The sequence below is a fragment of the Trachurus trachurus genome (genome assembly GCF_905171665.1).
Source record: "Trachurus trachurus genome assembly, chromosome: 12".
In the NCBI taxonomy this organism is placed as follows: Eukaryota; Metazoa; Chordata; class Actinopteri; order Carangiformes; family Carangidae; genus Trachurus; species Trachurus trachurus.
In genome coordinates, this window is record NC_139908.1 from 19,147,350 (window position 1) to 19,160,503 (window position 13,154).

At 44.1% G+C, this 13,154-nt stretch overlaps 1 protein-coding gene across 2 annotated transcripts in view; it reads right to left on the reverse strand.

The window, feature by feature from the left end:
- palm2akap2 (PALM2 and AKAP2 fusion) overlaps positions 1-13,154 on the reverse strand; it is a 125,821-nt gene that overhangs the window by 68,929 nt on the left and 43,738 nt on the right. For both annotated transcript variants that reach the window (XM_083982886.1, XM_083982887.1), the window contains 5 exons: positions 12,096-12,210; positions 10,602-10,623; positions 9,609-9,734; positions 7,537-8,415; positions 381-466 (listed from right to left, as the gene is read on the reverse strand). In XM_083982886.1, the coding sequence (XP_083839012.1) occupies positions 381-466; positions 7,537-8,415; positions 9,609-9,734; positions 10,602-10,623; positions 12,096-12,210 (1,228 nt within the window). The remainder of the gene's footprint in view (positions 1-380; positions 467-7,536; positions 8,416-9,608; positions 9,735-10,601; positions 10,624-12,095; positions 12,211-13,154) is intronic.

Here is a 13,154-nt window from a genome sequence, read left to right on the forward strand (position 1 = left end):
CCAGTCTAGAAGAACTCCCTGTTCTGACTTATCCCCATGCTCTTTAGGGGTGGGGCCGTCTTGTTCCTCCAATGGTTTGTTCCTCACAACTTTTCCCATTGAAGTAAAAGGAAATGACACACAAACTATTTCCAAAAAAAAAAAAAAAACATAATGGAAATTGTCACTTAAAAGCCTGTCATCCCTGTTAAAAGGTGAACAGACCGTCCCCTCTTCCTGCCCTCACCCTTTTAGACGTCTGAGCCTTTTGATGGACGCGAGTACAAGATCTTCTAGAAACTCTCTTTCTCTGTCCAGAGTCGTGACTTTAAAAGTTTGGGACTCAGGTAATTGCACCCTGTATATATTATAACCCAGTGACACAGATACACTCTACTCACCATAGCAGTGTGAGGATGTCTGGTAGGAATGGGAGCTTGATATCCATTCCCTGTTGTCACGGTAACCTCTGGTGTTGGGCTATAGCCTGTGATCAAGCAAAATGTGAGTTATTGTCACCACTGTCATTTTTGTTAATCATCATCATCATCATCATCATTGCTCATACTGATTTGCACCCGTGGGTGGACCTTGTGTTTTTCAGAGCACTGCCTTTGTTAATGAAAATGTTAAGGTAGTGTATTTTGGGTTTTTTAATGAAATAAGAAAAACAGCCCACACTGTTTCCTGGTTTTGAAGAGAGGTTATAGACCCTAACAGATGGAATATGTAATCCTACAAATTAGGGGAAATATGAAAACCCATCTATCAGTCTTCCATACGGAAATCTGACTCTGTGATGACTGAAGCATCTGGCCTGTATATACAACCTGTATATGAATTATTAAATTTGTGATCAATATGCCGCCTCTCTCTCTAGGTACGCCTTTGTGGTGAATTCTGAATCTTTTCTGTAATTCAGTTATCATCATAGAGTGTGAATCATCTTTAATCCAAGAGGAACATTGTAGGCTATGTGCAGTGCTCTCTGTCTGTATTTTTATCTTTTTCGACTTATTCTTAGCCGATCCACTGACCCAGTTCTACTTTGAGGAGTCGAGTTCAACTGATTTCATATTTCCTTATCCTCAACCTCCTGACACTCACACTCACTGCAGCTGAAGTAACACTGATGTCAGGACAGTGTGAACACCAATCTGTCAGAGCAGACTTCTACTGTAACTGCAGCTGCTTTCACTGACTTACTACTGTACCACCACTGCCTGTAGTACTTTACTACTACTACTAGTGCCAATACTAATGTTATACGACCTCTTCTACTATGTTACTGTTGTGTCAGGCACTGTATAATGGCAGCAGTATCTGTATTAGTGGAAAGTACATTTAGTAATCCAATACTGTATGAAATATTACAATATCCTTAGTATTCTTTCCACTTTATGCTTAATACTTCAAATCTACACCTGGTAAATGTAGTACTTTTTATACTTTTAACTGTTCCTAGGTTGATTTCATATACAAATTATCACTTGAATTTACAGAAGAACACGCTGCTCACACATTAATGCATGAATAATTATCTAATATTCATACATGATCAATATACAGTGCTGCCTGAATACTAAGTGCCATTTGCTATGCTAGGCACACTTGAGTGGTATTTTTATCTGAATCTGGATTGTTTTTGAAGCTCTGGCAGTAGGAACACTAGTGACAGTAATAGAAATGGCATTGGTATTAGTAGTAGTAATAGTGGCAACAGTTTTAGTAGCATTAACAGTGCTAGTAGTGTATTCTCTAGGATGCTGATATTCAGGATCTTTGCATATGCACAACGGTTGCTTTGAAATGTGGTGTATAAATAAAGTATTACTGTATCATCTAATCATGAAGATCACTTTTAGGATGCAATTTATACAAAATATGTCTTCCTTAATTTCTGCTTTAACTGCCACAAAGTCGTAGTATTATTCTGTTCTGATTCTATTGTTATTTTATTGAGCTATATTATATCAGTACAGATGAAAATGTACAAGACGACCTTACGCGCTGATGTGTGTTGATAGTGTAACAGGTTTTACGGTCTTGATGACATACAGTACAGTATTACCGTATATGCTTGCGTGAGAGTGTGTCATTATCTGCAGCAGTCATGTTTTCTGTTAAAGACACCAGGCCAGTATTATTTAGAGATAAATCAATCAGGGCTTATTATCACAGAAAATACACCCATCCTGTGTGTGTGTGTGTGTGTGTGTGTGTGTGTGTGTGTGGGAGGGGCCTAAATGCTTCTCATGCTCTCCGATGGTTGTTGTCATGACATCTCTAATATTGTCATTCATCACCTTGGGTTATGTCTTCATGGGGTAATGTGTGTCATGTGGGTGTGGCTGCACTCTCCACATCCATGTGTTTATACAGGAACAAAAACACACACTTTGTGACAGATGCATATTATCAAAGCAAAGATGACATAGTGTAAGTGCAAAAAATAAACCTCTATGACTCTTTTATTATACACACATTGATTATGTAGTGTACTACTCATGCATGGGAGTATGCTGTGTTTACACTGGATGAGTCCTGCTCCTGACATTTCCATGAACAAATCTGTGACCAATTCCATGTTCCTGTTCATGCTGTTTGTTGTCCTCTCAGTTCTCTGCTGTGAAGTTATCAGTGGTGTCAGTGAAGCCAGAAGAGTCAACATGCAGTGACAATGTGGGTGAACTGTAGTATGATTTCTTGCAGTACCTACTATTGGTACCAGGGGGGCGCCTCAGGGCTCTGGCAAAACATGAGCATAGGAGTGTCTAGATTGATCCAACTATCTATTCATATGCTATCCATTATATTTATCTACCTTTTCCTCATTATTTCCTTCCTTCAACACCAACTACTTCTATACCGTCTCCCTCCTTCCTCTATATCTTCTTCAATACTTACAGTTGTTCGCCAGCTGTGTGCTGCAAGAGCACCGTTTGAATTTTTGACAATGGTAATAAAGAATATTATGAATTCTTTACATTTCTTTTAGTAATTTTCAGCACTTTATCAATGTTTTGTTGGGCTGGTTTTGTATTATGTATGTGTTTTTTTTTTTTCCATCTAATAAATATTAGGAAACTTATAGTCTATAGCCCCCTCAATAAAGAAGATTTGAGTGAGTCTAATTTCTAACTGACTGTGACTGGGATTTTAGTCTGTCTCCAGTTTGTTTGTGCAATAAAATATCAAATCATAAAAATGTATTATATTAGGAAAAACACAACACATTTATTTTTACACACAAACATTGCTACCCTCACATTCATATGACCAGATGAGGCTTAAATCCAGTGTTCTTTGAACTTGTAGATGTTTAACTGAGCCTATGAAGACAAAAAAAACCCTGGTGTATGTACAAATTGTCCCAATTAGGAGTCAAATTAGTCTATCAAGTATTGCACTAATCTTCACCCATTCAACCTTACAACAAAGTTGCATGTAAAACCTGAACAGCTCATGTGTGTCTGATTTGGCTGATGCCTAAATGTGAGTGTGTTTGCTCATTTGAGATGTGTGCTTGTTAGTGGCAGTGGGTAGTATAACAGATAGGGATGCAGTGAGGAGAGCTTGTGATGTCTTTGTCAGCAGCCAGTGAAAAAGTGAATGTTAGAGACAGGTGGAAAGAAAACAACAAGCGAGAGACGGCAGGGGGGCACTGGAGAAACTCAGCTTTATTGACCAAAGATAGAGAGAAGATACAGACATCAGAGAGAGAGAGAGAGAAAGGGAGAGAGGTAAGGGAAGAGACAGAGAGAGAGAGAGAGAATGTGACAGAGTGAGTTGCCATAACCATAGAATGAAGAGAAAAAGAGAGAGAGAGAGAGAAGTGTGAACAATAGATGGCTCCTTTTTGTAACAGTCCATACAACCATGAGGGCAGGCAGACACAGAGAAGAAGAGAGACCCCTACATAGTCAGAGGAGTACTGCAGACACGGCAGTGGGGCTGGTAAACTCAACAAGTCTGTTGTTCTCTTACAGCTCCTTGCATTACATCAAAATCACACACGCTCACACACACACACACACACACACACACGCTCACACATACACACAAATCCAAACAAGCGAACTGGCTTGGTCAGGCTCCATTAACTTGAACTCGGTCTTTCTCTTTTCTCCTTTTTTGGATGTTTCTTTTTGAGATTGTAACTTAGTAACATACAATAAATTACTTCCTTGCTCACATTGCACATCGTGTGTGTGTGCCTCGCACCTTCGGGAATCTATCACTACACCTCCCAGAACACACTTCTCTGCATAGTCAAACCGTCATGCAATAAATATATTAGTTTTTTTTTTGTGTGTGTTTTTTTTTGGTAATCTGGGTCACTGAGCAGTGACAGTGTCATAAATTGTCCTCCGGCCTCAATGAACCTTGCAGGTCAGTTTGCTACAAATAAACTTAACAGAGGGCCCATCTTGTGTTTATTTTTTTTCTGATCTGATGCAGTTTAACTGAATGAAGAGACCAAACTATGTGCAAACATGGCCATGGCGAAAGGGGAATTGGTTGTTTTTCAGGCGAACGTCTGCCAAGTCGAGTGGAGTTTGACACTTCACTTAATTGAATGGACAGAAACCGCCGTCTGGGGATAATGCGGTGAGAAAGACACTCAGCAAAAGTGTGAAATGAACAATGATTCATAGTTATTGGGCTCTCATGCAAATCCATCAGTATGATTAGTTAAGATGCTGAGATCCTCAGACGCCCTGGAGCTCTAATGCGTTTGAGAATGGGAATAGTTGTTAAGAGTTCTGAGAATTTGGTGATGGTGGTGGTGGTGGAGGGGGAGGTGGTTATGGGTGGAGGGGGTTGGGTTGAGGGGTTAATCATCTGATTACACACAGCAAAGCAGTTAAGTTAGAGAATGAAACTATACAAAGGTCTCATTGCTGCACTCACACAGTCGTCATATGGCATTGCGGGACATCAGAACAAAGTCTAGTACCCAGAATAATCAGTGTTATCTCTAGATCTCTATATAGATGTGGAAAATAAAATCATCACTAAATAGAATATAGAGTATATTTACATTCTTTATCTACACAGGAAACCAGATCCCAGGTTTTGGCCAATCACACAGCCAGCTGGACCGGCCGACAGCAGCAGTGGCCAATCACACTAAAGCTTGCACGTTAACTGTACGCCGAGCAACAGTTCTAGCATTTGCAGGACAATTAAGAGGTGGGATTGCACAGCGGTCTTGCGCAGAGCCATGTAAGGAAAAGGGGCCTTTCATTGCTGGAAATACGCCATTGGTTGCTAAGGATTATTGTTTCTGTCTTTCATTCTTTTTTTATGACTAATACCAGAGTCGGCACACAATGTAGATGTCGTGTATGTTCTTTAGTTGAGGGCCAAGGCCAGTGAAGCAGTCAAACAAATAGCTGAGGAGAAAAAAAGAAGAAAAGATACTGCACTCTGAAGAAAAAGGTTGTTGAGGCTCTTCAGGTCAGTCTGTACCCATTACATCAGGTTAGATAAGTGTTCGCTCATGTTTTTTTTCTGTCTTGATGCTAATTAATCACATTAGGACCAAATGAAACGAGGCCATCACGGCCACTTGATACACACCTGAGCCACAACGCGCCCCCCCTGGATCCCATTATTTGGATCTGAAGAGCCTCTCTAACCTCTTTGTGAGCGTGCAAATGTCTTCTTCACCCACATATCTGGCCCATATATAACTTTATTGATCTCACTCTGACAACAGGTATCTCTCCGTTAAGCGTACAAAATGGCAAAAGCGTAGTCACTAACTCTCTCAGAAAAATCAATTCAACACACTGAGCATCGCACATCCCTCCCTGTCCCGCGTTAACGTGGAAAGACACCAGAGCATCCACTATCATTTCACAGAAGAATGAGGGTGATTATTGCTTTGGAGAGCTTTTCTGAAAAACCAGCCTATAGTGTATTGTAATATAGTAATGTGATGTTTCTAATGACGCCCAGGCCACATTATCTTATAGCACCCATGTAAACGAGGGCCTGGCTGGTGGTGACTATAGCGAGAGCTGGCAGTGTTTTCAGTCTCTTTGAATTTATAAAGAGTACTGTGGATCTCTGGTGGCCTTCTGCAGAGGTGAGGTGAATTTAATGGACAGAAAGATGAAGCACGAGTCGTACAGAATCTTTGTCTAAAAGCTCATTCGAGCGCAGCTGTCAGAGTTGTAATTTTGGTAATCTGCTAGTGCTTGTTAATAGTCATTATTCACATCTTTGTGCTCAGGCTGTTAGTGTGTAACCCATGTTTTGTTTTCATGGCTGGAAGTGCGTGTTCCCTCGCTGCCAGAGTGTACTCATTAAGCTGCCATTAGCTTCCTGTGCTCTATAGCCTTTAGACACATTGGAAAAAAAGTTGGCTGTATAGATCCTACCGGCTGCCAAAAGGTGTTCCACGGTTTCTTATTGGCTGCTGCTGAGTTAGGAAGTGCTAGAATAGGAGGAAATGACCTCAGCAGTGGAATAGCTGGAGTTAATGGAGAAAACAACAGAGAGAGAGAGAGAGAGAGAGAGAGAGAGAGAGAGAGAGAGAGAGGTGAGGAAAAGAGTGAGAGAGTCCTGTTACTACAAACTACAGTGTCAAAAACCTCAAGTTTCCCACGGAAACAGGCGTCCCAACAATTCAATGGCCTTTTTTAAGTTTCAAAAGAAAAAAAAAAAGAGAGGAAAAATTGTTCAGATAACAGCAAACTGAAATAAAAGTCTAATAGAAACTTCTAATTATCTCTATCTTCTGTTAGGATGTGGAAGAATGAAGAGGCACATAAAGAAACCAAGGCAACAAGTACCCTCCTCTCCGCCCTGGTCAGAGAGAGACTCTGTGTTAAGGAAGTGGGGAGCTGTGTGGTGTGTACATGAGTATGTCTGGAGACAACAGGAGGGGGGGCAGGGGGGTTCAGAGAAAAGGTGGGAAGTGACTGAGTGGAGGAAATTTAAAAAATAACTGAGACTGTGTCTGTCTTTTTGAAGGTTTTATAAACTGGCTTTTTGTTCAAGGCGGTGGTCTGGTTGATTGTCCTTAGAGCCAAACGGACTTGTTTGGTTTCGACGGCATGGCAACGTGACTGATTGTCCGTAAAGTCTTACTGAGCACTGAGAGGAGGTTTTTTATTTGACCTGGTTTTAAGCTGCTTGACAAGAAACATCATTTTTTTCCTCCATCTGTCTGTCTGATTTCACCATAAATATAGCAGCACGACAACAGCTTCATCACTGCGTCACGATTTGAACTGGTGAGATAAAGCCGTGTCGCCGCAGGAGTCGTCGACACGGCGGGTAACGAAAAGAAAAAGAAATGTAGAGGTGATCATGTAAAAAGTCAAGGGTCAGACAAGAGCGTGTGTGAGTGTGCGTGAGTGTGCCAGCCGATCAGAGTCCAGAGGAGGAGGAGGAGGAGGAGGAAGGCAGGGCTTCTGTTAGTAACCATCCAGAGACAGAGAGGAAGAGAGGGGTGTTGTGGGTAATAATAAAAGGGTGGAAGAGGAAGAAGATTCAGTCACATGAGGATGCAGCACTCGCAGCGTTTCCTCTTGTCTGTACCTGTGGCGGGGGTGAGGCCGGGCGGGGGGGCCGTGTTGGTGTCGGGGTTGGCGGGGGGCGAGGAGGCGCTGTCAGGCTCACGGCCGTCAGAAGACAGTTCCGTGCTGACGGCCTCGGACGTGGCCGGCCGCCCCGAGACCAGGTCGGCCGCCGTGCCGTCGGCGGCGGACAGGTCGGTGACCGTCTTCTCCCTCAGCGACTTCTCGTCGTCGTCGTCGATCAGGACCACCTCGGCCTTCACCGCGCCGTCGAAGCCCAGCAACCGCCTGCTCTCGCTCATGTCCTCAACGTCCTGGTAGCCGAGGAACACCATGGTGACCGGGTGCTCGGCGCTGGCCTGAGGCGGGGAGGTGAGCTCGTCGCCCGGGTGGGCCGAGGAGGAGGAGGAGACGGGCTGGGTGGTGACGGGGGCGGAGGAGGCGGGGGGCATCATGCCCAGCCGGGTCTCCCGCTGCAAGGTGACCTGGGCCGGCGGGCTGGAGGGGATGGATGGCGGGGCGCAGGAGGGTGGCGACAGATCGTCGATGTCTGCCGGGGACACGTAGGCCCGGAGTGGGGGGGGGGCAGCAGCGGTGGCAGCAGCAGGGGTCACCGTCACCTGACCCCTCCCGCCGTCTCCTCCTCGAACGGCGGGTCTGGCGGCGCGCTGGATCAGCTGGTCCACCTGCGCCGAGCTCCAGCCGTTCTCCATGGCGGCGGCGGCGGCGGTGGTGGACACGCCCCCGGAGGAGGAGACCTCGTAGACCACCTTCCTGCCGTCGTCGTAGACCTTGATCCCGCGCGAGGCGGCGTCCAACGGGCTCACGCGGTTGGCCGACAGGATCCGCTGCTCGCCGGTCTGCGGGTCGTGCTGCACGTTGATCTCCATGGCAAACATGGCTGTTAGGAGGGAGGGGGAGGGAGGAGGGGTTGGGGTTGATGCAGAAGGGAAAGGAGTTTAAGGAGGAGGGGGTGAAGGGTTGAGGAGAGTACAGTGGAGGGGGGAGGGGTGGGGGGTGTTGGGAGGAAAAGGTGGAGGGAGTGAAGCGTGAGGAAGTGGACACACTGTTCTCTAACAATCTTATTATCTGATTCAAACTGTTTTATCAATAACAAAGAGCAGCAACTGTTATTTAGAAATGCAAATCATGCAGGTGAGTGAAATATCATACTCAGCTAAAATAAAGACAAGTACAGTAAATAAAGATGCTGCTTCTAATAGAGATCATACTGTATTATGATCAATTCTGACTGAAAGGTGAGATTTTGTTTTCTTCTTACACTTTTCTTTTGTTATTAGTTATTATTGCAAATCAGTTGTAAGCACAACTGTCTAATTTATCAAACCGACACAAAAGCTGAGCTTTTATTTTGTCCGGCCGTTCCCCCCAGTGCAAAGTCAGCAGCACCAAATACAAAGAAACAAAGACACGAAACCAAACACAAGCCTGTTGCTGTCTAAGTGTTTAGCTTTTCTCTTTCGACAAATTGTACGATTCAGAATTTCTACCTAACAATAAAAACTAAAACTAAAACTAAAAGAGGACACGGAAGTTAATAACAACAAAATGTAGTAATAAAAACAGCATAGCAAGTTTACGATGGTAAAATCAGTTAGCAGAATTAAAGCAAATAACAGTAATTTTGTCAATTACATCTATTTTGCAAATCTACTAATCACTAAAAACCACTACAATCTGCAAGATGCTGCTTATGATATCGATAAGAACTGAAACTCATGGGTCAGATTCTAAAATCTATAGATATCGATTACAATAACTCTACATTGTTTGCTAATAATGTAATATAGAGTATAAATTGTTGTCTTTAAGTGTATATGGACACATGCTTGTTAATCATATGTCACGGTGAGTTTATGACGCGTAACCTTTGATGCCCGCAGATTTGCGCAAACGTGTGCGCAGCGGTGCCCGCCCGCTCTCCATGTGCGCGTGAGTTGGTCATGGTTTTAATCCAACTTGGCTGCTGCCCAAAACATTCCCTTCCTCCCTCCCTCCCTCTCTCTATCTCTATCTCTCTCTCTCTCTCCTCTCCCCCGTCCCTCGCCCTCCTCTCCTCCCTCCCTGTCTTACCAGGTCTTGGGATGGCGTGCTCTCCAGAGGCAGGTGGGCCGGTCCGGGGCTGCGTGGCCAGGACCAGGTGGTCGGGATCGGGGTCGGTGCGGTCCGAGAGGGGGGCCGACATGCAGCAGGTGGCATCTAGTGAGCAGGAGCAACAGGAGGGGAAATGACACGCAGTCAGAGGGACGCTAGAGGCCGAGAGGGAGACGCACACACGCGCATGCACGCACGCACACACTCACTCTCTCGGGCTCTGACATGGGCTTCACGCTGATACGCACACCTCGCTGTTGTGTAACCACACCCACACTCCCACACAAAAACAGACACGCACACACATACGGCCCAGCCCCCCAACAGAGAAACTAACCACACCCCCCCCGTGACCCTGCCCGCCCCTATTCCGCATACACACACACACACACACACACACACATGCACACACAAACACACACTATCTAACTCTCCTCATCTGTGTTTCTGTGTCCACGCCAACTCTAGCACCCCTGAGGTTCAATGCTTATGCAGCAGAAGTATGTGCATGTGTGTGTGTGTATGTGTTGTGTATTTGTTATGCTTTGTGTGTGTATGTGTGTGATGTCAGGAACAAAGCTTTAGGGGCTTAGAGGGTTTGTTGGTGAATAGCGGGGGGATAAAGCCAACGACTGCAGGCTGCAGAGTCATGGCCTTGTGTGTGTGTGTGTGTGTTAGCTTCAATAGTCTCGCTGAGCCGAGGTCTGTGTGTGTATGTGTGTGCGTTTTGGTGCGCGTGTGCGTGTGTGTTTGTCGGGTATGGCAGCAGAGTGTGTGTTGTGGGGGTTCAGGAGCATGCTCTGGCCTGCATCTCTCCTGCCTCAGCGAGATTATTATCCACACACACACACACATACACGCAGAAACAGAGGGACCTCATTGCTGGGAAACAACAATAACTCAGAGGTGTGAGGTTTTAGTGTGTGTTTTGCGAGTGTGTGTGTGTGTGTGTGTGTGTGTCATTGCTCATACCTCCATCCTGGGTCATCAAACTCTAAAAGAGAAACAGGAAAACGTCACCATGAGCCACAGTGGAGTGATCTAGAGTGATGATCTAACAGCTTGACAATGACCAAATCTGTTATTTATAAAGTATTAAATACGATGACATATTTAATAATGACATAATGTTTTAAACATTTAAAGGCCACAAATACTTCCAGTCTTTTCTTATTTACCACCATCATCCATTTTTCCACTGATTTGGGGAACATTGCCTCTTTTTGACTACACTTACATACAGTCTCCTGTCATTACTTTTAATAAGCAGTTACATTTGAAAAGTTAACATTATGTTATTGTAACCTCAACCCTGTTCAGGCGCCACTCCGCTCAACATCCAGCATTTGCAGCAACATCACTGCCAAGTTCATCTTTAATTAAAATGTTTACAATGCAATTAAAACTTAAAGGGATATGCCAACATTTTTTTGTGTGTCTTGCCTCACTCCCGAGTCCATTACAAGCAGATAGACACCATCCTTTCGACTGTGCGTGCAGTAACAAGGGAGATACAGGCAGACTTGGCGCACGGCTAGCTTAGCTCAAACGCTGGAAGTGCATGGGTAGTGTTAGCCTGCCTCCACCTAAAGTCATCAGAGAAACTCTTCAGCAACTCTAAACGGAAACCGGCGGGCCGATCTTCGTCTCAGAGCTGACAAAACTCTCCGGTAAGGCACCTTGAGTGGTCAAATGCCGGTAACGGGACGAGATCGGTCAAAAGGGGAGGGTTCAAGCACAGACGGTCTATTTTGGTTCAAGCTAGCTACAGCGAGGGTAGGTTAGCTTCCTATTTCAAAGTAAAATCACAAATTCTATCGTCATGGTTTTCTGTATGTCAAGAGCAACGGCTAGCTTGAGTAGCGCCGAATTCGTCCTAACAAAATTGTAAACAGCTGGTATTTAGACAAATTAACGACACACTGCTGATCTAAACGGCTACTTTCTCGCCTAAAAATGTTAGAAATGTCGATAAAGTGATATATTTACAGAGTTTAGAGCTAAAATGAAATCAGCTTCTGACTACTGATTTCGGCTCGGGTAGGAGGCAGGCTAACACTACCTATACACTTCCAGCGTTTGAGCTAAGCTAATTAGCCGTGCGCCAGCTCTGCCCGTATCTCCCTTGTTACTGCACGCACAGTTGAAAGGATGGTGTCTATCTGCTTGTCATGGACTCGGGAGTGAGGCAAGACACACACACACACACAAAAAGTTGGCGTATCCCTTTAATAGTTCTGTTTAGTAAATATTTTTATTTACATTTAACACTCTTGTGTTTTTAATTAGTAGCAATTTAGGATATATGACATTTGTAATTCAATTAATTGTATTTAACAAGAAACTAATTGCATGAAAATTTAATGTTGGCAGTGGTACCTAATGATTCCACTGTTAGCATGTTTCTATCAAAGGCAGCAGTTAGCAGCTTTACAAGGTTGCACAAGGTTGTAGATGTTTCTGTACCTTCTGCAGGTCCTCTATGGAGCGCTCCGTCTCTTTCAGACGTTCTCGCAGAACCTGCTCTTTGGCCGAGATCTGAGACTCTTCGCTTTCAAGTGCACCGATTTCAGACTCCAGCCTGTCAACGCACACAGCAGAGAGAGAGAGAGAGAGAGAACTCTGTCAGCAACACACACAAAAATCCTTTGTGTTCTCCACTAACGTGGCTTGAGGGTAACTGTGAGGAAATCAAGTCATACCCAAACAAGTTGTAGAGCCTAAAGAGAGTCACATTGTATTTACTCTTGATATTATTATTAGAAACATCTGCGGTTTGCTGGACTGAAAACCGCTTGTTATTTCATTCAAGTCAAAATACACAACAGTGCCCGGCCTTCATACATGTCTCTGCTCTAGTGTGTTGCTTGTAGAGACAGATGCATTCACACTGAAGTCTACAGGACAACATGTGTTTCAAACACGCCTCAGGAACGCCCGGTTCAGACCTTCAGATTTCACTCTGCTCTCAGCTGCTCGTGGCTGTATTTACACCGGCCTCTCTACGGTGTAGAACTCTGCTCTGGATACAATCCAAACGCTCAAAACATGAAGTGACCAGACAGAGTTGGGGGAATCACAAACGACCATCTGGCTGGGAGCTTTATCTGATGGAAAAATCCCCATCAGCATGTTGAGGTCCAATAGTTTATTGGGCACCGCAGTTTAATAGCATCAAAGAATGATGAGTTGTGTTTAATACAAATTACCAATGCTTTTAGAGGTTCAAGAAATAAACATTTGAACGTTTGCTGAAGCAGCTTCATTATTTATTGAAAAACCCCAACAGAATGTGGTGCATTTATGGCCATAAAACTCAGCAGCTCTGCAAAATATATTATGTAATTATAATGACCGAGTTGTTAAGTGAGATAAGCCCAAGTATCAACTTATATCTATAAACGCAATCAGTGATTCAGTGGCTGTGTATAATCAGAAAAAAAGTGCAATAAGAGTAAGAATAAACATGATGATGGAAGTGTGGTACATTAACAGTAATACAGACATATTTGGAGCATTACCTAA